Below are 24,592 nucleotides of genomic sequence, written 5' to 3' on the forward strand. Positions count from 1 at the left end.
ATACCATACTACCGGTGTGTTGTCTGATTGTATTGTAATAGTCCCCAGAGGCAGAAGGTTGTGAAGTGCTTGTAACGCCAGGAGAACCGCCCTAATCTCTAGAACGCTGATATGCAGGTGAGCCTTGTGATCTTGCCATGTGCCTTGGACAGTCCTGCCTAGATAATGCCCATCCCACCCTGTGAGGCATCCTTGGTCACAGTGGCAATGGGTTGGTGTGGAACAAATGAAGTCCCTGTGGTTAACTGATTGGGCAGAGTCCACCAAAGGAGATCCCTCTTGCAAGAGTCTGTCAGCAGAATGTGATAAGATAATGGTAGGTGCTGAAAGGACCATTGGGGACGACAGGAGCCACTGAAGAATCCTCATGTGTAGTCTGGCTAGTGGCACTAGTAATATGGTGGAAGCCATGGTCCCTAGCAGCTGTAGAATAGTCTTGGCTTTGACCTTATGCAAGGGGAGAAGACGCTGAATTTGAAGAAACAAATTCTGTGCCATTTCAACAGGAAGATGAGCCAACATAGCTACTACTGTCTATCTCTGCGCCTATAAAAATCACAGATTGAGAGGGCAATAAGGCAGATTTTTGCCAATTTACAGAAATTCCCAGCTGGGTACAAAGCTGAATGGTAGCCTCCCTGGTTTGAAGGAGTAGATGCCTGGTGGTAGCGGTGAAGAGCCAGTCGCTCAGATATGGAAACACCTGGAATCCTCGATGTCACAGGTGAGCTGACACTACCGCCATACACTTGGTGAACACCCTGGGGGGCTGTGGTGAGACCAAAGGGTAGAGCACGAAACTGGTAATGACTGGCTCCCAGATGGAAGCGTAGATGACTCCTCGACGTGGAAGTGTAGATGACTCCTCGACGCGCTGTCCATTTTTATGTGGTAGTAGGCATTTTGGGAGATCTATTGAGCACATCCAATTGTCTTTCCCTAACAACGGGAGGATAGACTGCAGTGTCACCATCTGGAACTTGTTCTTGACTGATTCATTCAATTTGATGAGGTCCTGAATGGGCCTCCAATCCCCTGTACGCTTTGGCACTAAAAAGAATCTGGAGTTGGTTCTGGATCCTATTTGGTCTGCTGGGACAGTTTGGATGACTCTTTTTGACAGCAACTTGTTGACCTCCACAGTTGCCTGATCCCTGTGATTGGGTGGAACATCCGAGATCCTCTTGGGAACAAAAGGTGGAAGAGAAAAGTATATGACATAACCTCTGGTACTAATTTTTTGTACCCACTTTTCTTGAGTGATACCCAGCCAGTCTTCTGGATACAAAGAAATGTGACCCCCGACCGGCCCCAGAGAAGCACAGTCGGGCCCCACATCAGGAACGCTGGTAAGGCCGGCCCCGAAAGGAATCATGACCTCCCTGGTTTTGCGGACCGCTCCTGCCTCTACGGAGACGTCTACCATTTCCTCCTCCTCCTCTGCCTCTGAAGGAGTCGTCACCCTGTGCATCCTGGAAAAACCTCTGGGACTTCTTGAACCACATCTTACCACCTCTCTGACCCTTAGGGTATGGTCTAGAGGGAACAGTAAAACATGGTAGAGTGTGTTTTTCCTTCTTGCTCGCACCGGGTGAAAGTGTCCTTTACCTTGAGTCCAAACAATGAACCATCGAAGGGGGCATTGGTAAAGGTAGACTTGAACGGTTCCGTAAAGTTACACAAACGCATCCAGGAATGACGCCTTAGAGAAATTCCTGAACCCGCTGCTCTACTCACTCCATCGGCTGCAGACAAATGAAGCTGCATGGAAGAGTTGACGACAGAGTTCAAGGTGGACAGCTGGGCAGACACCTTGTCAGGGACACCCTCAGTACATGTACCTTGTAGAGAATCTCCTAACTCTTTAAGGAGATCTCTCTGAAGCCTCGTGAAGTGAGTAAGGTAGTTCAGCGATCTATGGGTAAATGCCGCTGAAGAAAAGATATGCTTTCCATATCTGTCCATCATTCAAGACTCCTTATTCGGCGGATGAACAGAAGTCGTCTCAGCTAGCTCCTTCTTAGTGGCCGCCACCACCATGGCATCTATGGGAACACCTTTAGACAAAGAATCGTTTTCTGGGGAGGCAGAAAGAAACTTATTCGGTCTCCTGGGGACTGGCTCCATGGTATCAGGAGTATCCACACCTGTCGACTAACTAGCTCCATCAGTTCGAAGGGATGGGGACACCCAAGAGGCTGAAGATTGAGACCCAAAAGCCTTCAGGTACACTGACTCCTCATCAGGAGTGGTGACAGTGGGCCAGCCGCACCTCTGTTGAAGGATTTCCAGGATGTCTACGAAGGAGACATCAGAGGATGACTTGGGGGACTCTTCTGACTCCTCGAGGTCAGTGTCAGAGGTCAGAGTCTCATCCTGGGAGTCTACACGATTCCCGTTACATGTTCTCTTCCATGGGGGCTCCTCAGGATATTCCAGGGAGGTCTTGAAAGAGTGGGGGCCACCAGCCGGTGGTTCCTGAGGCTGAGGATCTCTGCTGTCCACGGAGGGAGTAGGAGCTGCGACAGAAGTAGGTGCCTTAGGGGGAATAGTGTCGGTACCTCTGGTAGGAGCTGACGATCGGGACAGCACACTCCTCATCATCGAATGCTGATCTCTCTGGCTCCGAAGACCTCCCCGGCTCCGAGGAGGCAGAGGATGCCATTGGCTCCAAGATAGACATAGGGTCCAAACTCACCCTCGCTGACGCACCAAGAGGAAGACTTGGAAACAAGTTCTGTTCCAAGCATCCCTGTTGGGGCCAACCGGGGATCTTCGGCCCCTAGACACTACTGACGGCGCTGAGTGTGTCGGAGCAGAACTCTGCTCTGAAACAGCCACAGGGAGATCTGGAATCGAAGGTTCCACCAGTGGTACCAAACACTCCGGCTCCGAAAGACCAGCATGGAGCGGAGGAGGAATGATCGAAGGGGGCTGAACAGAGTCAAGTGGCTCCAGAACCGACTGGGTCGGAGAAAACAGGAATTTAGGCAAGGCAGATGACTTCAACAGTCTCAGCACTACCCTCTCCACATAGTTTTCCGATAAACTCCTGGAAGACCTGGATGACACAGTAGGAGAGCAGGATCTCTGAAGTATCGGAGACTTCAATATAGGGGAGACTGGTAGAGGATCCATAGAACGGCTCCGTGAAATGGTCTCAGCAGTCGGCTCCGAAATACTTGGAACCGATCCTGTAATCAGAGTAGTGCTCTCAATCGGCACTGAGTTCTGTGGAGCCAATGAGGCAGTGGACTTATCTGTTTTAGTGATTTTTAAGAGGTGGCTCCAGGACACCAGCCGGTGCCAGGGAGGGCCTCTTAGAAGACTTTTCCTTTTTAGATCCTGGAGATCTAGAGGAAGAGCTAGCCAGATCTTCCTCAAAGGAAGGTTTAAGAAGACCTTTTAGGAGGAGCTTATTTTTACGTTCTTGCAACACCCTAGTACTGAAACAGTGACAAAATAAGCAGGTTTCCTGTAAGTGGATGGCCCCTATACAGTAAACGCAGTTACTGTGGCCGTAGGTGATGGACATCTTCTGTGAGCATTTAATACATTTCTTAAAGCCAGATGACTTATGGTCCTTACTTTATTTGAACATTCTTACAGAGATGGACACACACACACACACACACACACACACACACACACACACACACACACACACAGAAAGAAAGAAGAAAAGGGAGAGGACTAGGTCCTCTAATTTAACCAGGCCTAGCCCTGCAGGAAGGAGAAAGACACCACAAGGACAAGGCCCTCTAACTTAAACGGGCCTAACCCGGGCAAGGAGGGGAACGGAAAACTAGGTCTTCTAACTAAAACAGACCTAGTTAAGATACAAAGGCAGGAAAGTCACACACTCAAACAGGAATACAGTGAAACTTTCAATATATTAAATAAGAAAACAGAACCGCGTTCTGACACCACCACTAATCAAAGACTTATGACGAAAGAAACAGAGTAGAACCTCGTTCTGTTAACGACGCTAACAATTTAGCAAGTGGGAATCCGCCAAAAACTTAGACTTATTCCTAACAACAACACACAGCCTAACTGAGCACAAAAGGCACCTACAAATACTAATCTATTAATAACAAAAAAACCAGCACACAGGACACCAATATAAGCAAGCCAAAAGGCCAATTTACCAAAAGATTGCACAACAAGGCACAATTATAAAGGTAACTGTACTAAACTATGCTAAACAAACATGATATAACAGATTAGACTAGAAAGTACAAAAATTTTGAATGAATTCCAAAAACTTAGCCAGAGCCAAAGAGAAGCACAACCGAACTCATTGACACGGCAAACGAGATCTGGAGATTGTACTGGTGCACCATGGGATACCTACCTAGCCACGAGCCAACTAGAAGACTTCCAGCTTGTAAATAGGCCGAGTCGGAGTAGAGGATCGGCTCCAATCCCATATGTAAGAATGAAGGTGAGATAGGACTACAGAACATGAAATGTTACTTACAACTGAATTTCTGGATGTAAATAGCATGCTTCTAGTAGATTCAAAGTATCTTTTCTGATCCACAAATTCAGTTAGCTCTCTAGTTGTTCATTCACTTAAATCTGGAGAAGTGCCCCAAGGGATTCCTCCCCCTATCCCATCCTTCATTGAACCTGCATGGTTAGCAACAATTGCAGAAAACAAAATCAAATCAGCATATATCTGCTCTAGAAGCTACTGACAAGTGATGCACTATGAATTTCTGCAAACAATTAAGCACCCCACAAATTTACAGATTCAAGCCTGGAATGGTCTTAGCAAAGGCATCTAAGATATGTCAGCTCTGTGGTGCCGCAGATGCCCAATGAAATGTGCCAGAAAGTCCCAGTGAACTGAAAAAGTAGGTCCAAGAAAAAGAATCAGCAAATCTATGCCTGATTATACGTTTTTAAAAAGAAAAAGTCTATGAAAAATTCATTGATTTTGATTGAAAGGACTTCCAGGCAGAGTGATGCTCCTCTAAACTATGGTGTCAACAAAATAAGGCACAGAGTATTGGCATCCCCTTATACTGCACAGTAGTGTAAGCAATATATCTACCTGGTGTGGGAAAAGAATCCAAAGCTTTCTGCACCAAAGGCAACTGTGCTACTTGTTGTGCCATTTACAGTGCGTGATATATATTGCCTAACATTTCATCTAAAGACTACACACATCTCTGACTTTCCACAGATATTTTCTACTTCACTAAAAAAAATATAGGCACAGCTGCATGCAAAGATATACGTTTCTTCCCAACAGTTACCTTTAAACTTCTCCATAGGATAGGTTGATAAAGTGTGTACAACATTTCTTCTACACCTTGACGAAGTTTCTGCTGGTGAAAATAACTTAAGAGCTGTTGAAAAACAAGAAACTATATATCAGAATATAACACGGGCATTACTTTGTAACATGACAAAAAGCAAACAGTGAATGGTTTACTTCAATAACACATATAACAAAGTTATTCTAATAATTATGATGCAGAATAAGAACTAATGGGAACACCACATGAAACTAAAAACAGCCACTTTCTATCAGTAAGCATCATGTCAATGGGGAGAGGGGGACATACAGCTGTAAAAAGGTTACCGTATGGAGCAGTCACTGTAAGGCATAAAATGAAAAGGCACATTTCTTTCAGCATCCATGTGATAAGTAAACTCAACATAATACATACCCAATATTTCTTTCTGTACACAGACTATTTATTGTGATTTTATACTTTACTGGCATTATCAATTACAGCATTTTTTACATAAGTTAAAATTTTTGCATCAATTATGAATATGCTATTGAACATAACTCACGTTTATCCAAAATTTAATAATGAAAAAAACTAAACTCCTGACATTACCCACATAGCTCCATAATCCATATCACAGTTTCAAGGACCTTAGCAGGAAACTCTGACATAATGAAAAAAAATTGAGCTGAGGGACTCAAAAACAATAACATTCTAAAATTTGTATTAAGAAAAAAAGCACTTTTAATAGAGGTTTCTTGTTTAAAAAAGGTAGTAATTCAATAATTTATGTAATACTGCTTAGGCTATATGACATACAGCAATATATGTGAAGTAAAATGCTTATGTTAATATAGTTTGATTACTTTTATACGAATGTATATTTGCCTATCTCACAAGTGATAATTCAATGATAAATCACTGATGCTTCCCTTCATCCCCAAAATTCAGGGAATGCAGCCCCATATCCTTGCTAACTTCATATAGATAAACACTGAAATTACTGTACTTCAGAGTAGGCAGAACAATGAGGTGTTGCAGATTTTGACTTAAAATGTATTACTCTCCTTTACCATTTTTATTTCACACATTGGCTCCTTGGAATTAACAATATTCACCATATCCAAACACAAGTACTCTGTTAGGCTTATGTCACTGTACCTCAGGAAGCAAAATTATGAGCATGATATTCACAAGTGTGAACATACCACACTAGTTCTAACATTTCTGTTTCAAACTTTCAATAAGAGACCCTGCAAATAGCAACATTAGGCAAAGATGGCTACAAACTGGTCAACAGGTTAATTTTAACTGAGTGTGAAAACAGAAACTGTAAACATAAGACCGGTGAAACTGTCAGTCTGGGTAAATTTTGGTTACTGGCAGATAAATACACTGCCTGGATGTCAGCAAAGAAGAAAATTAGAGAACCTGTGAGAGAAATAAACAGAAAAGAAGAGAAAAAGGTAACCTGAAGAATCTTAGCATGTCAGCAAAAAGCATTTTAAGTTTCAGCTTTGCTTCAAGAGATGGCTTCTGGCAATTTAGTGGAAAAAGTAATTCAAACACACTCACAGAGATGTTTAAAATAAATAAAACACTGAAGGAATACATCAACTCAAAAAAGGATGGAAAAAATAGAATAAGCTTTAACTAGATATTCAGATGAACTGATAAAACTGCAAAAATCAAAGACTGTAGTGAAGAAAAGGATGGCTAAGTATAAGGATTCCCAAGAACACTTGTCACAAAATACAAGTTAGAAGACAAACTGCACAAAGAAAACCTAAGACTTTCTGCTGTACCTGAGAAATTGGAAGGATCAAACTACATTAATTTTATGAAAGTACAGATCTGCAACCAGACTGGTGTTCCACAGCAGGATTTGTTAATTGAAAGGGCACAAAGTATGGTCAGGCGAAAGCAGTCAAGGCTTATATTAGCAAAGATGTAAAGATACCAGCAGAGAGTTACTCCTGGCAAAACTGTGACAGAAAGGAAAATATTAAAAACTGAAGACAATAGAATGTTTGTAGAAATTGACTTTTCCCTCTACACCAGGCAGAAGAGAAACAAGATTATCCCAACCACCTTGGAAAGTTGAGAGATACAAGATTCAAGCTGCTGAATCTAGATATCTTCATAATATATTATTCCTAGAGGATCAAAGGCATCTTTTGATACAGAACAGGCTAAGGAGGAAAGGAAGTTTATCCAACAAAGAGTGAGCCAAAGCAAGCAGAAGGGACTCTGTTTCTCATCTTCCTAATACCAAATCAGACTGACTTTGCCTGTGAAACCAGTTTTATTTTGTTCCAAAGGAAAATGCTAAAGACAGGTAAAAAACACACTACCTGACTAAAAGAATCAGGATTACCTTGGATTTGAACAAGTGACTGGTTTGTGACAGAGAGATAGATTACAAAACATCAAACCCACTGAATATAGGAAAAAAAACATATGAAATACAGCTTGCAATAAAATGTGGTGGAGAAAGACTAGAATTTTGTTGACTGGTGGATGAAATGTAAAGTATATATCCCTAATTTAAATCATTACTACTTAGAAAGACACTAAAGGGAATGAAGAATCCAAGCAAAACATTTTTTGTTCTTTTAATTTGCATAATAATTTCACGGAGTAAACTGAGTATTGTGAAGCAGTTTTGCATAGTGTGCAGACAGGGGTATTGAGGTGAGTCTCATCAGTGACTACGGTATATCTTAACATTATTAAAGAAAGCAAGTACTTTTTCTGTTGTAAGACATACAAGTTTTACACTGTAACAAGATATGAAATGCTGGACAGAAGAAAATTAAAGTTAATATACTGTTCTGATAGTGGGCTGCTTGGGTGGAAGAGAGATAAAAGTGCAGTGACTATACTATATGTAAAATTCAGATTATTTTCCCTGGTTTTACAGGAATGGATGGCTAGGTTTAAGCTACAGACATGTTTTAACAATTTACTAAATTATCACTTAAGATAAAGAAAATGATGAAAGGCATGCAAATTTTAGGTTACCTGCATCTGCAAAAGTATTACATCTTTCCATTAGCAAATGTTCTCATTATGAGACCAAGTCTACAGGTACAAGACGTTGCTCATGGGAGGTCTGAACAGTGTATGTTGAGTGAATTTTACAAACCTTATTTCATGCATCTGAAAAGTTGTTTTTTTCTCACTGACTGCTTTTACTTAAAGGCAAATTATCTGTAGGTGCAAACAATTAATCTTGAGAGTGCTTAGCACTCTTTCTTAGAGAAATGCAAGTGGTATAATCAAGATTTAAAGATGCAGTGGGAAGCACTTCGTTATAAAAAAAAGTTTGAGACTTTAGGGATAATAGATACCCCCCCAATTCTTTTAACAGAACACAGTGCACAGTTTATTTAAAGGTAGCCAGTGCACCTTTTTTAGGGCTAACAATTGATGTTTACTGAAAGCATACAAGATTTTTTTTTTACATCAAGAAGGGGAACATAAATAAGAAAAGAGCAAACTGCAATCAGTGTATGTAGGAATAGGGGTTGTAACATGCATTTTAGAATGCGTAACCTTAATTTTAGATTGGGTAATGCTTTGGGAGCAGCCACTGACTTGGAGCAACTGCTCCTACCTGGAACAGTAAACTTCATTCGCAAAATGTACGTACGTGTGTGTTTCTAAGTTAAAAGGGAACAGGATGTTCTGAAAATGTATTATTTTAGTGTTTTCATATAAGCAAAAAGTCTCAAAAAATGTGACATAGGTTCAAACAGAGATAAGAAGAAGCAAAGTACAGTTGTGTACACTTACCATAAATGTAGATGTTCGAGTGTATTCACTGTTGCAGTCATTACATTTGGGTTATCTGCTTGCAGTAGCCCTCAGTCTGCCTGATTAACAAAGTTTTGGGTCCTGCGTTGGTTGCTGTCCCTTCTTCCATGACGTCAGGTCGTTAGGGGTATAAAACATGCAACCGACACCATTACATCAGTTTTTCTTGCCCAATATGTCAGGTGCCCCTCTAATGGGAAGCAATTAAAATCTATCAATACAAGGATATACTTCGAATAAAAAAGCAAATACACCAAAAAGCTTTTTGAGCATAGTAAGTGGGAGTAGAGGTATAGCCAAAAGAAGAAAGGGGGCTGGAGGGAGGGTAACCAGGACTGCAGCAGTGAATACACTCGAACATCTACATTTATGGTAAGTGTAAACAACTGTACTATGTTCTTCATGTTTCACTGTTGCAGTCATTACATTTGGGTAGATTCCCAAAGCTAAGGTTGGGAGGAGGAATTTAAATAGAATTAGGACCAGCTATAAGGCTCTGCAAGACTGCAGTGGCAAAACCAGCTCTGGATTTAGAGAAAATTGGCAAATGATAATGCTTGGTGAAAGTATGTACAAAATTCCAGGTAGCAGCTTCTAGGATGTCCCTACTAGTGATGCCCCTGAGAAAGGCTGTAGACGTAGATGCAGCCCTGGTTGAATGAGGTCTGATGCCCTGTGGGATAGGTTTTCCATGGTGCTTATAGCAGAAATGAATTAAGTGGCCTATCCATTTTGAACTGGTTTGTTTTGAAATAGCTTTCCCCTCTGTCCCTGCAACAAATGCCGCCAGCGGTTGTTCAGATTTCCTTTGAGGTTTAGTCCTGTCCAAGTAGAATCTAAGCTGTCTGTGCAAATCTAAAGAGTGCAGTATCCATTCCCCTTTGTTCTGTGGGTTAGGAAAGAAGGTAGGCAAATGAATGGATTGATTAAGAGCCACACTGGATACAACCTTGGGCATGAAGGATGATTGGTTCTGAGGTACACCCAGTCCACATGAAGGATGATGAAAGGTTCCACTGCCATAAGGACCTGTAATTCAGATACCCTTCTTGCAGAAGTGATTGATAAAAGGAAAGCTGTTTTCCAGGAAAGAAATTTTAAATTTGCAGTAGCAGCTGGCTCGAAAGGAGGAAGAGTGAGTTCCTCCAACACAAAGTTAAGATCCCAGGCTGGAGTTGGAGCTCTCCTGGGTGGCCTTTTGGCCCCTCTGAGGAACTGCTTGAGCAGTGGGTGAGAGAAGAGGGGAGGCTCTGAGCTATAATGAGCTGAAATGGCTGAGGCATGAATTTTGATGGAGGAAAAGGACAAGCCCTTGTGAAGCATCTCAGGCAAGTATTGTAGAAACAAGGTAAATTGGGCACTGCTGTGCTCATTCCTTGAGAGTGGTTCCAGGCACAAAATCTTTTCAATTTTGCATCATATGATTTTCTAGTACTAGGCCTCCTTGCCTCTAAAATTATATCCATCACTGATTTACTGAGGGACGGTAAAGGAGAGATTAGGTAATTAGCCAGGCTGCTAGGTTCAGGGTTTGCAGCTGAGGGTGCAGAATCTGGTTCTCCTGCTGAGACAACAGGGACGGAAGTCTGAGGCAGGTGCCATAGAGCCAAGCATGAAACACTGCGGAAGAGTGGGTACCAGTGTTTGCGAGGCCAGTCTGGTGCAATTAAAATCATCCTTGGCTTGCAGTATTTGCCTTGCAAATAGCTGGGATTTTCTGGCCACTTTTTTGAAGTAAGTTGTCAAATTAATCCGTTTCTCTGGCGCGAGAAAAGCCATCCAGGAAGTTGTATTCAAGCTTGCTCCCAGGAATATAATTTGTTGACAGGGTACCAGGTATGATTTCTTTTAGTTTATGGTGAACCCCAGACAAGTCAGTACCCTATAAACAAAGGCCAGATGATCCAAAAGAATGTCCTTGCTTTCTGCCTGAATTAGACAATCGTCTAGGTATGGGTATATTTGAATATTTCTTTGCCTGCAAAATGCAATGACTGGAGCGAGGCACTTTGTGAATACCCTGGGTGCAGTAGATAAGCCAAAGGGCAGTGCAGAGAAAGTACAGTTTTGTACCTACCATAAATGTAGATGTTCGAGTGCTAATACAGCTGCAGTAATCACATATGGGTTCTCTGCCGTCAGGCGGGTCCTCAGTCGGCCGAATTCCAAAGTCTTGGTCCGGCGTCGGTTGTCGTCACTTTCTTTCCTGACGTCAGTGTGACAAGGGTATATAAAACACAGCTGACACCATATTCTTCAGTCTTTCTTGCCCCAGATGTCAGGTGCCCCCAGAAGGAAGGCAATACAGAATTTATATGTATATGTGTATATATATATATATATATATATTTATATATATATATATATATATATATATATATATATACATATATATATATATATATATATATATATATATATATACATATATATATATATATATATATTTATATTCAATAAATGGAATGTAATGAAAAAACAGTAGTTGCAAGCAAATACACCATAGGAGGATAACCCAAATTAGGCTGCAAGAGGAGGTGTTAGCCACTAGTCCTTTACAAGAGGGGAAGGAGGGAGGGAAACCTGTACTGCAGCTGTATTAGCACTTGAACATCTACATTTATGGTAGGTACAAAACTGTACTATGTTCATCGTGCATACAGCTGCAGTAATCACATATGGGTAGAATCCCAAAGCTACGCACAGGGTGGTAGGCACTAGGTGGAACTGGGATGAGCCAGAATGCCCTGCAACACAGCAGTGGCAAAGCCTGCTCTAGATTTGGAATATAAAGGCAGGTGGTAGTGTTTTGTGAAGGTATGCACAGAACTCCAAGTGGCAGCCTCTAAAATATCTTTGGCAGGAACTCCTCTAAGGAAGGCTGCAGAGGTGGCTGTGGCCCTGGTGGAGTGGGATCTGATGCCTGTAGGGACAGATTTTCCATGATAGGAGTAACAAAACCGAATGCAGTGGCCTATCCATTTTGAAATTGTCTGTTTGGTAATAGGCTTCCCTTGAGCTCCTACAGGATAGGATACAAAAAGTTATTCTGATTTCCTGAAAGGTTTTGTTCTGTCCAAATAATAACGTAGCTGCCTATGGATGTCTAAGGAGTGTAGCAGCATTTCCCCTTTGTTTTGAGGATTGGGGTAAAAGGTAGGTAAGTGTATGGCTTGATTTAAAGCTACCCTGGATACCACTTTAGGCATAAATGACGGGTTGGTTCGAAGGGTAACCCTGTCCTGATGGAAGATGAGAAAGGGCTGCACAGCCATGAGAGCTTGTAGTTCTGAAACCCTATGAGCTGAGGTTATGGCCAGAAGGAAAGCTGTTTTCCAGGACAAATATTGCAAATCTGTTGAGGCGGCTGGTTCAAAGGGAGGCAGTGTTCATTTTTCTAGAATGTAATTAAGATCCCAGGATGGCACTGGTGGTTTCCTTGGTGGTCTTATATTCTTAGCCCCTCTGAGAAACTGTCTTAAGAGTGGATGAGAGAACAACGGTGGATCCGTGTTGAATTCTGCAGAAATGGCTGAGGCATGGATTTTTATGGAGGAAAATGAAAGCCCACTGTTCAGCAGCTCAGCTAGGTACTGTAACACCTGAGGTAAATTCAGTTTTCTAGGGTCCTGGCCTTTTTTCTCATTCCAAGAGCAAAACCGTTTCCACTTTGCGGAGTAAGCCTTTCTAGTAGATGGCCTTCTGGCCTCCAAAATGACATCCTGTACCTCTTTGGGGAGTAGGGTCTGTTGTGGTGTTAAGGAATTTTCCATGCAGCGAGATTGAGGGTTTTCAGCTGACTGTGAAGAGTTTTGTAGCTGTGCTGAGTCAGCAGAAGAGGCATTAGAGGTAGGGGCCATGGAGGAGTATGTGTTAGGCTCCTCAGGAGTGGGTACCAGTGCTGTCTTGGCCAGTCTGGAGCAATCAGTATCATCTTCGGTCTGTCTGCTCTTGCTTTCAAGAGCACCTTGGGCAGGAGAGGCAGAGGTGAGAAAGCGTAAACTGTCCATGCTGTCCAACTGAATGAAAGGGCGTCCACTCTCCAGGCCTTTGGATGAAAGGTCCTTGAACAAAATTTTTCCAACTGATGATTCCTGTGTGACGCGAAGAGATCTATGTCTGGCCTCCCCCACGCTTGGATTATCCTTGTAAACACTTGATGATGCAACTTCCATTCATGTGGATCTGTCATATTTCTGCTTAGATTGTCTGCCAGCGTGTTTTCCAGGCCTGGCAAGTACTGTGCTTGAAGCTCGATGTGCCATTCCAGAGCCAAGTCCCAAAGTGTCATGGCAGGTCTGCACAGGGGGTATGAAAGTGTTCCTCCTTGTTTGTTTATGTACCACATTACTGTGGTGTTGTCTGTTCTCATCAGTAATTGTCCTGGATGTAGGAGGTCCTTGAATGCTGTTATTGCATTTATCACTGCTAGCATTTCTTTTTGATTGATGTGAAGGTGCTTTTCCTTTTGGGACCATTTTCCCTGAATGCACCTGCCAGTCATGTGCGCCCCCCAGGCGTAGTCTGAAGCGTCTGTTGTGATGACTTGATTTTCTTGAGGCTTGCAGAATGGGAGACCTGTGTTTGCTTGACATGCTTGGGCTCACCATAGAAATTCCTTTTGCAAACATGGAATTATTGGTATTATTGTTTCCAAACTGTGGCTGTGTTGAGACCATAAGTTTTTTAAGTACCATTGAAGTTTCCTCATATGCAACTTTGCACATGGGATTAAAAGAATGCAAGATGCCATGAATCCCAGAGCCTGCAGGATTTTCCTTGCAGTAAGCCTGGTACAATTTGCTAGTATCTTGAAGTACTGAGTTAGTTGCCCCTGTTTTTCTGGCATAAGATAGGCCATCTGGGTGTTTGTGTCCAAGTTGGCACCCAGGAAAGTTATTTTCTGAGATGGTGTTAGCCTGGATTTCTCTTTGTTGATTGTGTATCCCAGAGAATTCAGTAGCCGTGTTGCATATGTTCCAGAAGTATGTGCTTGCTGTCCGCTTGGATCAGGCAGTCGTCCAAAATAGGGTGAATTTGTATCCCTTGCAGTCTGCAGTAGGCAATTACTGATGCCAGGTATTTCGTGAATACTCTGGGCGCAGTAGATAAGCCAAAGGGCAATGCAGAGAATTGATAGTGGATTGAACCTGCAAGAAATCTGAGATATCTTCTGCAGCTTTGTCTGATTGGGACATGCAGGTATGCCTCCTTGAGGTCCAATGTTACCAGCCAAAACTCCTTGCCCAGCATGGGAAGAAGCTGCTGTAATGTGAGCATCCTGAATTTTGGTACGTGTAAAAATGTGTTTAGGATGGATAAGTCCAAACTGAGTCTCCAGTCGGTTCCTTTCCTTGGTACCAGAAATAGCCTGGAATAAAAACCTTGACCTTGTTCGTGAGCAGGTACCTCTTGAATAGCCTTCATGTCTACGAGCTTTGAAATTTGTAGTTGTGCCTCTGCCCTTTGATTGTGTGGGAGGTTTGGCATGCCTCTCATTTTTGGAAGGGTGTGAAAATGAAATCTGCAGCCTCTGCTTATAACGTCCAGGATCCATTTGCCTGTTGTGACAATATGCCAATTTCTTGTAAATAATGCCAGCTTTCCTCCCAAGGGTGCTGCCAGCTGAGACTTGCTTGGCAAGGAAAGGAGGAAGTCATTGGGTTTGTTTTCTGTATTGTTGTGCATTGTCTTCGCCACCTCTTGGTGCTGGAGTTTGCCATTGTCTGCCTCTATATGATCCCTGAGATTGTCCTCTGCCCCTTGTTCGCTTGTATCTACCTCTTTGGGGCTTGTCCGTGGCTGGAAAGGACCAGTTTTTAGAAAGCCAATTTCTGCTAAAACGAGGTGGTTGTACCTGTAGAAAAGCCTCGACAGTTTGCATAGATTTAGCTTTTTCTTCCATTTTATGTAGTATCTCCTCAGCATTAGTACCAAATAGTACATCCTTTTGTAAAGGAGCATCTAGTAGTTTAGCTTTAACATGATCAGGCAAGCTTTGCTCCCTAAGCCAGGCATGTCTACGAATGACTGATCCTGTAACAGCAGCTCTACTTGAGGCCTCTAAAGCATCATAGCCACATTGTAAGGTGTGTTTACCCACTTGTTCTGCACTATGCATCATATCCTGCAATTCCTTCAAATCTGGTTGTTCATGCTGAGACATTTTATTTCTTAATTGTGATAACAGAAACTGCTGATATTTAAGCATATGGAACTGACAATTTAAGTCCCTCATGGCTAGGGTGGCAGAGGTGTATACCTTTTTTCCCCACCTTTCTAAGGATCTAGATTCTCTTTCGGAAGTTAGTGGATTCTTGGCAGTAGAGGCCTTCATCCCCTTGGAGCCTTGAGAAATGGTTTCAGGGTCAGCATTATGGCCTTTGAAAAGAAATTGGTGAGAGATAGGAACTCTGTAGTACCTATCAGGTTTGACAGGGGCAGGAGGCAGGGAATCCGGATTAAGACAAGCCTCCGAGTAGACATCATCAAGTATGTCCAAGACAGGAGGAATAGCCAGAGGTCTGTGTTGAGGTAACAAAAGAAATTCCCTAAGCCTTGTCTTGGAATCAGAAAAGTCTTGGCCTTCCCAATAGAAGTGTTCCCTCAAAGTGTGCAAGGTTTCCCCAAAAGAAAAATCCTTGGGGGGAGATACAGAAGGAATGGACTGTTCTGCATCAGAATCTTCATAAGGGGAGTACGAATGTTCCTCTACATCAGAATGTTCTGAGAAAATGGAACCGTGTTCAGAAGAGGGAGAATCTTCCTCCACCCTGGGTCTCTTGTCTGGAGGGGGTTGGGAACCCTGATAAGAGTAATTAAATCCTCAGCCATTTTGAGCATCTGCTTTTTAGGCATGGGGCCTGGAGATGGACCCTGTGCAACAGGCCTCTTGGGATGCATGGCTGATTTGGACTTAGTAAAGGCCTTAATGGAAAAGGAAGATGAGGGTCTAAAGACACCTTGGGTGGAAGTGGACCTGTCCACATTAGGAGGCTCAACACTCACCGAGGCTTCGGTGGTTATAGTCTGAGTAAGGGCCAAGGTACCTGCGGTCTCGATTTCAGACGACACCGCCAAGGAAGTGTCGTCGGTAGTCAGGGACTGCATAGGCGTCTCGCTGAGGACCAGATCACGTGTAGCCGGTTTTGGCGTGGTGTCGGTTTTGGCCACGGACCTCGCGTGTCAGTCCTTGTCCTTGCGTTTTTTGGACAAAACGGTAGTCTGAGTCTCCGACGACATTTTATAATCAAAGGCTTTACCAAAATAATGTTGGGCGAACTCCGCCCGACACTTAATAGTGCGTATATTGAAAGTAGCGCAAAAGCGACAGCCCGAGACGTCGTGATCTGGGCCTAAACAAGGTATGCAGAGGGAATGGAAATCCTTATGCGGTATTTGCTTCCCACAAGAAATACAATTGTTAACTTTGTCTGACATCGGTCTGAGGCAAGAAAAGTTTCCCCAACGGGGTACTTAGCTTTAATGAAGACTTCGTTTTTCCGATTTTTGTAAATTCAGGAGCTGGCCGACCAGCACTTGCGAACTGCTTCTGCTTCGGGCACCGCGCGGCAAAAAAGACTGAAGAATATGGCGTCGGCTGTGTCTTATATACCCCTGTCGCACTGACGTCAGGAAAGAAAGCGACGACAACCGACGCCGGACCAAGACTTTGGAATTCGGCCGACCGAGGACCCGCCTGACGGCAGAGAACCCATATGTGATTACTGCAGCTATATGCACGATGAACATCTGATAGTGCATGTAGCCTGCTTTGAAGCATAGGTATCTTATGCAGGACTCCCTGATAGGGATGTGCAGGTATGCTTCTTTTAAAGTCTAGTGTTGCCAACCATGCATTCTTGCCTATCACAGGAAGCAGCTGGTGAAGAGTCAGCATTTTAAATTTTGGAATCACCTGAAAGGTATTTAGAGTAGAAAGTTCCAGGATAGGACGCCATGTATTGCCATTTCTGGGTACCAGGAAAAGTCTCGAATAGAAACCTTGTCCCTTTTCCTCTTATGGTACCAACTGAATAGCCCCCATGTTTAAGAGAGAGTGTACTTGATTTTGGGACTCTGTCCACTGATTTGGGGGTAGATCTGGCCACCCACTTGGTGTTGGTAACATGTGGAAGTGAAATCTGTATCCTTGGGACACTATATTTAAAACCCATTTGTCCTAGGTAATGAGTTCCCAGTTTTTGGCCTGCAGACCAATCTTTCCGCCTAAAGGAGCATTCAGTTGAGAAGTGCTTGGAAGTTTTAAAAGCAAGTAATTGAGACAGTTTACTATGGGGGGGTTCTTACTACTCCCAGATTTGGGTGCTGAATCCCCCCCATTGCCTAGTCTTGTGTGTCCCTTGGGACTGAAACCTGGGGTTTCTGCTGTGTCTGGGTTTGGCTTGAGAAGACCTGGAAGGGGCTGGAAAGGACCAGTTTTTAGAAGGCCAGTGCCTACAAAATCTAGGAGGCTGAACTTGTAAAAATCTTTAACAGTTTGCATAGATTTAGCTTTATCCTCCATCTTAAGAACTTCCTCAGCCTTGTTGCCAAACAGGCAGTCCTGATTTAAGGGAGCGTCCAACAATTTAGCTTTAACATGATCAGGCAAAGACTGCTCCTTAAGCCAAGCATGCCTTCTGAGCACAGACCCAGTTACAGCAGCCCTGCAAGAGACCTCTAATGAAGCAAATCCACATTGCAAAGTATGGTTTCCAACCTGTTCAGCAGAATGCATTAAATCCTGTAATTCTTTATTTTCAGCACAGTCAGGAATCAACATCATTTTCTGTTTAAGCATTCCAATAACATGTTGTTGATACGTTAACATACAAAACTGGCAGTTTAAAGCCCTAATGACCAAGGTTGCAAAAGTGTAAACTTTCTTGCCCCATTTATCCAGCGCCCTGGAGTCTCCATCAGAGGGGGTAGGATATTTAGCAGTAGAAGCCTTAATGCCCTTGGGTCCCTGTGAAATAGTCTCTGGATCCACAACAGGATTTTTAAAAATGAACTTGTGAGAATCAGGAATCCTGTAATATTTGTCAGGTTTTCTGGGAGCAGGAGGCAAAGAATCAGGGGCCAAACTAGATTCTGAAAAGGCATCATCAACAATGTCTAGTACAGGAGGGTACAGCTAAAGGCCTATGCTGAGGCAGGAGTAAGAAATCCCTAAGCCTCTTTTTTGAATCAGAAAAATCCTGGCTCTCCAGGGAAATGCTCTCTTAGAGTAGGTAAGGTTTCACCAAAAGAAATATCCTCTGGCGGGGAAGCAGAGGGAATACAGTCCTCTGCAGAATCCTCATAAGTAGATAAAGGCAAATCCAGATCATCGGAAAAATCGGAATCCTGGTCAGAAGATTCATAAACAGCTTCGGTCCTAAGTCTCTTAGAAGGTGTGGGGAGGGGGGGCTTCCCCTGATTAGAGTTATATGATCTTCAGCCATTCTTATTTGTTTTTTAGGCATAGAGGCCTAAGCATGCGGCCTGGGCGTCAGTTTCTTAGGCATGGTTCGAGACTTTGGCCTAAATGAAGAAGGAGGTGTCTGTTTAATATGCAAGTCCGTAGGCCTGAATACACCCTCAGAAGCCGGTGCCTGCACAGCGGCTCCGGACCCATCCAAGGTAGAGACATCCGCAGGTTCCACAGTTAAAGCATCTCGCGGCATACTGAGTGGGTCGCAGTAGAGGCCTGCAAGTCAGAAGTAGCGGGTATCAGAGGCTGCAAAAGCGACTGGCTTAGGAGAAGCGTCATTGGCAGCTTTGGACCTTGGCGACCTCTCTCTGTCTTTATCTTTGCGTTTTTATTGGAATCCCGGTAGTCAGATGGCTAACTGACATTTCTGGATAATTAAACAGAGAACCGAAATATTTAGAAGCGAAAATATGCCGAAAATGGATAGTGCGCTGATTAAATAAAGCACAAAACTGACAGCAAGGTACGTCGTGGTCAGGGCCTAGGCAAGAAATACAGTATGAATGAAAATCTTTGTGAGGTATTTGCTTTCCACTGCTGCTGCTTCTTCTTTCGGCTGCTCCCGTTAGGGGTCGCCACAGCAGATCAACTGTTTCCATTTCTTCCTGTCCTCTGCATCTTGCTCTGTCACACCAAACACCTGCATGTCCTCTCTCACCACATCCATAAACCTCATCTTAGGCCTTCCTCTTTGCCTGTTACCTGGCAGCTTCATCCTTAGCATCTTTTTCCCAATACTCTGCATCCCTCCTCAGCGCATGTCCAAACCAATGTAATCTTGCCTCTCTGGCTTTGTCTCTAAACCTTCCAACCTGGCTGACCCTCTAATATACTTATTCCTAATCCTGTCCATCCTCGTCACTCCCAATGCAAATCTTAACACCTTCAACTCTGCCACGTCAAGCTCTGACTCCTGCCTTTTTGTCAATGCCACTGTCTCCAACCCATATAACATAGTTGGTCTCACTACCCTCTTGTAGACCTTCCCTTTCACTCTTACTGGTACTCGTCTGTCACAAATCACTCCTGACACTCTTCTCCACCCACTCCATCATGCCTGTACTCTTTTCTTCACACTCACCATTACTCTGAACTGTTGATCCCAAGTACTTAAACTCATTCACCTTCGCCACCTCTACTCCCTGCATCCTCACCATTTCTCTATCCTCCCTCTCATTCACACACATATATTCTGTCTTAGTCTTGCTGACCTTCATTCCTCTTCTCTCTAGAGCATATCTTAACCCAGCCACTGGGGATGCACAAGCAAGTGCATTTCTTTGTGCCGGTCCCAAGCCCGGATAAATGGGGAGGGTTGCGTCAGGAAGGGCATCCTGCATAAAATTTTGCCAAACCATACATGCAGAAAACAGTACAGAAAACAGGTACTTGCTTTCCACAAGTAATGCAAATATTAAATTTTACTGACATCAGTAAGGTGCAAGAAAAAAAGTTTCCCCCACTGGGTACTTGGCTTTAGTTGAAGACTTCGGTTCTGAAACTCGAAAATGAAAATTTCAGGAGTCGGCCGACCAGCACTTGCGAACTGCTTCTGCTTTGGGCACCGCACAGCAAGAAAGACTGATGTAATGGCGTCGGTTGCATGTTTTATACCCCTGATGATCTGATGTCATGGAAGAAGGGACAGCAACTGACGCAGGACCCAAGACTTTGTTAATCAGGCCGACTGAGGGCTACTGCAAGCAGATAACCCAAATGTAATGACTGCAACAGTGAAACACAAAGAATATCTGCATAAGTATCAGCCTGCCAAATAGTGTGTGCACGAAAGCCAAATGTTAGAAATATAAATTCAAAATAATGTAATAGCTTTGTATCCAAATGGCTACTCTGTCCATATTACCAAGGAATGTAAATGGCCTTATAGGTATAGACAAACGGAAGGAGTAATGAATTATATTACAAAATGTGGAGTGCAAATAGCAAAGCCGCAGGTGACACATTTGGATAGAAATGAAAATGTGAATTTGACAAAGAAAGGAGTTCAGGATGGACATTTGTCAGAATATCAGGGACAAAGGGAAGTAATCACACTGATTGTTAGGCTCTAACAGTGACAAACAAAAGACAATGATGGTAGATTTGTGGTAGTTGAGGGTTGCTGGCAAGGGAGGAAGATTATACTGGCATGTATTTATATTCCACCAAAAACTACTAAAATGGAATTTAAGACAATTTTGATATAAATAATTAGCTATCAGCAGAGGATTATTTATTTATTTATGGAGACTTGAACTTGATCTGCAACAATAAGAATGCACATGGGGTACCTGGAAGGAAAAATATAACAAAACAGGGTAGATTTTTGAAGGAATATACGAAAATACTTAGTATGGAAGGTGTGAATTCACACTAGGAGCTCAAGACAATTTACACATTATTCCCCAAAGTACAATAACTGGACTAGACTAGAGAGAAATTATATTTCACAGGAGCATGCAAATCTAATTGAAAACCTTGACATAAATCTATTTCAGATCATGATGCAATAGAAATGAAGATAAAAATGAATGCTGATAAAGTAAAAGTGAGACACTGGTGTAGTCCTACTTGTCTGCTAAAATGACAGGAATTTAAGGAATGACTAAAGGAAATGATTTTATAATTATCAGGGACGACAAATTTCTTAAGACGGGATAGCTAGTGAATGGGATAACATGAAAATGAAATTTAAAACAGGGTAGAAATAAGACAAAGAGATATGTAAAAAGTAATGGGAGTTGTTTAGAAAAGCTGAAAAAAGTTAAAAGTGCTTCAGAATAAGGGAAATTTCACAGAAGAATGCAACTGCAGAGTGCTGCCCTCTAACTCCTCAGATCGAGTATTCCCCAAGCTAGACAGCAGCTACGGAAGTCCTAGACCACCAGATAGGACATCCCCACATCCTCTATAACCAACAAGATGGGGGACGGAGGGAGAGATAATGATGAATAGTGACATAGGATAACACAGATGCCAATGTAAGGTAAATACATAACTCTCTGATGTTATCCATCTCACTATTCCTCACTCTTGGGTCAGAGTACCCAGCTACCCTAAATCATGGGCAGCCTCACGGAAGAACATGCCGAAGAACTGTAGAGTCGAAGGAAGTCCTGTTCCTGGAGACTATGTCAAGTTTGTAGTGACTAACAAAGGTGCAAGAAGAAGACCAAGTGGCTGCCACATAAATGTCATTTATGGAATGATGGGCAAGATAGGCAGCTGATGTAGCCATTGATCTAGTGGAAGGAGCTCTGATTGGCCCTGGTAAGGATAAACCTTTGGATGAATAAGCAAAGGAAATGCACATCGAAATCCAACAGAAGATAGTTATTTTGGACAGTGCCTGACCCTTATTGTTAAGAAGAAATGCTACAAACAGTTGGTCAGACCAGCAGAAAGTTTTTGTACTGTCTAAGCAGAAATGAAAGTCTATGCACATCTAGCGTATGCAAGAGACATTCCCCCCTTAATAAGGAAATTTGAAAAGAAGACTGGCAATTGGATTGATTGATTCAAATTTGCTTCTGTGGCCACCTTAGGCAAGAATGAAGGGTTGGTCCAAAGAGCCACTCTGTCTTTATGAAAAACATGAAAGGTGGTTTGATAGAAAAGAGCCTGCAACTCCAAAACTCTTTTAGCGGACGTTATGGCTAAAAGAAAAGCCATCTTCCATGACAATAATTTGATATCACATGTGACCACAGGCTGTGTGTGTGAGAGATTGCAAGAAAAAAAGGGGAAGGACCCTTGACAGAAGGTCGGAGGAGAAAAAAACCCTTTCAGAAAGAAAGGCTTTACACAAGCGAGAGAAGAAGGCGGGTTCCTCACAAACATGGAAGTTGGAAATAGCTGCCAACTGCACTTTGACAGTCAAGAAGATAGCTCCATCCTGAAACAGCTAAGACAAGAAGAGCAAGATGTCTGAAATGGAAGCCGAGGCAGGATCAAGATTGCACTGCCTAGCCCAAATAGAAAACTGTTTCAACTTACTTGCGTAAATTTTTCTAGTGGAAGCCTTCTGAAAGGCTAGAATAATGTTCCTCATGGGAGAAGGCAGCCTGGGCTGATTCAGAATTACTGGAAGTGGACAAACCATACCATCAGATGAAGTGTCTGTAGGTTGAGAATCGGAAGCTGAGAGGGATGGGAAATTAGATCTGGAATGGGATCTAGTACCCAAGCAGGGTATTTTAATGAGACCGAAGAAGGGGAAAACCACACCTGCCGAGGCCAAAAGGGGGTGAGATGAGGATCAAGGTGGCCTTGAGGCAATGGGCTTTCTGAAGTACTCTGGGAATGAGAGACGAGGAGGACAGGCATAAAGGAGTCCTGGGGCCAATCACAAACCAGAGCATCCCTGGGGGACTTCCCATTTGGTGAACCAGGGCAAAATACAGGCTGCATTTGCGGTTGAGAGGGGAAGCAAACCGATCGCAGCTTGGCTGACCCCAGCGAAGGAAGATCTCTTTCCCCACCCAAAGGATTCAAGGACCATTTGTGAGAACTCATAATGGCCCTGCAGAGTCTGTCCACCAGGACATTGGACTCTCCTTGAATGTGCGTTCCAAAGAGAAAGCACCCAAGGACATCACCCATTCCCACACTCTCATGGCCTCTTGACAAAGCAGATACAAATGCGTACCACACAATTGCCATTTTTGTTCATGTGAACTGCAATAGTACCTAGAGGAAGACCGTCCTTGCACCGTGACAACTGCCCTTATCTCCTGGACATTGCTATGCAGTTTGGTCTCTGCTTCTGAGTATGTGCCTTGGACCATCTGTCCCTGAAAATGCCCCCACCCCACCAGGGAAGCATCCATGGTCAGTGTGGCACTGGGGGAGTAAGAGAGAATGGTCTGCCTGCTAGGAGATCAGGAGACCGGATGCAGCAAAGGAGATGACACCTGCAGACTAGTGTGAGGCAGATCAGCATTGACATTGGATAAACCAGGGAAGACCACTGAATCACTAGAGTCCACTGCAGAACCCTCATGTAGAACCTGGCTAACAGCAGTGAACAGATCACCACTGCCATGGACCCTAAGGCCCAGAGGACAAGGTGGGCCTGGGAATGAGACACATCGAGGAGACACTGAACGTGAGATCTGGTGAGGTGAACCTGATGGAGCAGGAGTGCTATGCAGTCTCTGACAGTGTCCAACTGAATCCCGATAAACTCCATATTTTGGGATGGAGTGAGGTTGGATTTGGGGAGGTTCATTGTAATTAATGCCTAGCTAGTCAAAAAGTTGTAAAATATATTGAGAGGCAGTGGCCAGACGATGCTTCATGGGAACTGTGAGGAGGTAGATGGTCCCGTCCTAAAAGCCTTCAGAAAGACAGACTACTGGTGGGGGGAGTGAAGACCAACCACACTTAAGCTTAAGTATTTCCAAGATGTTCCCAAAGGAAAAATTCTTGGGCAGAGACCTGGGGGACCCATCCCCTTCATCAAGATCCATAACCTTGGTGAGCGATTTGCCGGGGAGTCCATGTATGTCCTCTTACACAATCTCTTCCGAGGAACCTCCTTCAGGGGTGCCTTGGGAGGATTCGGAAAATAGGGGAACCCTGAGTGGGGCAGCTCCCACCTGAAGACTGGTTCGAGAGGGCTGACCTGGGACAGGATGAATGGGGTCTGCAAGGTGGGGCTGGGACAGTCCCCGGAAGGCCAGGGAGGAAATTCTCTGGGAGGAACAAGTCCTCTCTATGACACAGAAAGCCAAAGGACTGGACGATACCCCATCTGCACTCCCGGCAGGAAAGCCTGCCCAGGGAGAATGACCAGAGCAGGCCAGAACCTCCAGACCTCAGGACAGTACCTGTCAAGGGCCAAAGCACCAAGGAGAAGGGACCAGTCCAAAAAACAGGTCCAGAACCCCCACCCAAGGACTCCGGGGTGACCACTCGGGCCTGGGACTCAGCCTGCCCAATGGGAGGCTGAGCAGAAGTAGTCAGGGACTCAGATGGGGTAGGGAAAGAAGGGTCCCCAGGAATCCCAGTTTCCCTCCCTGTACGATCCCAGGGTCAGAACATC

At 43.7% G+C, this 24,592-nt stretch overlaps 1 protein-coding gene across 2 annotated transcripts in view; it reads right to left on the bottom strand.

The window, feature by feature from the left end:
• Window positions 1-24,592, bottom strand: part of NCAPG2 (non-SMC condensin II complex subunit G2) — a 1,874,483-nt gene that overhangs the window by 1,306,083 nt on the left and 543,808 nt on the right. For both annotated transcript variants that reach the window (XM_044062031.1, XM_044062030.1), the window contains exon 10: window positions 5,268-5,360. In XM_044062031.1, the coding sequence (XP_043917966.1) occupies window positions 5,268-5,360 (93 nt within the window). The remainder of the gene's footprint in view (window positions 1-5,267; window positions 5,361-24,592) is intronic.

This window comes from Protopterus annectens, chromosome 2.part1, assembly GCF_019279795.1.
Source record: "Protopterus annectens isolate FY-2018-M chromosome 2.part1, PAN1.0, whole genome shotgun sequence".
Classification (NCBI taxonomy): Eukaryota; Metazoa; Chordata; order Ceratodontiformes; family Protopteridae; genus Protopterus; species Protopterus annectens.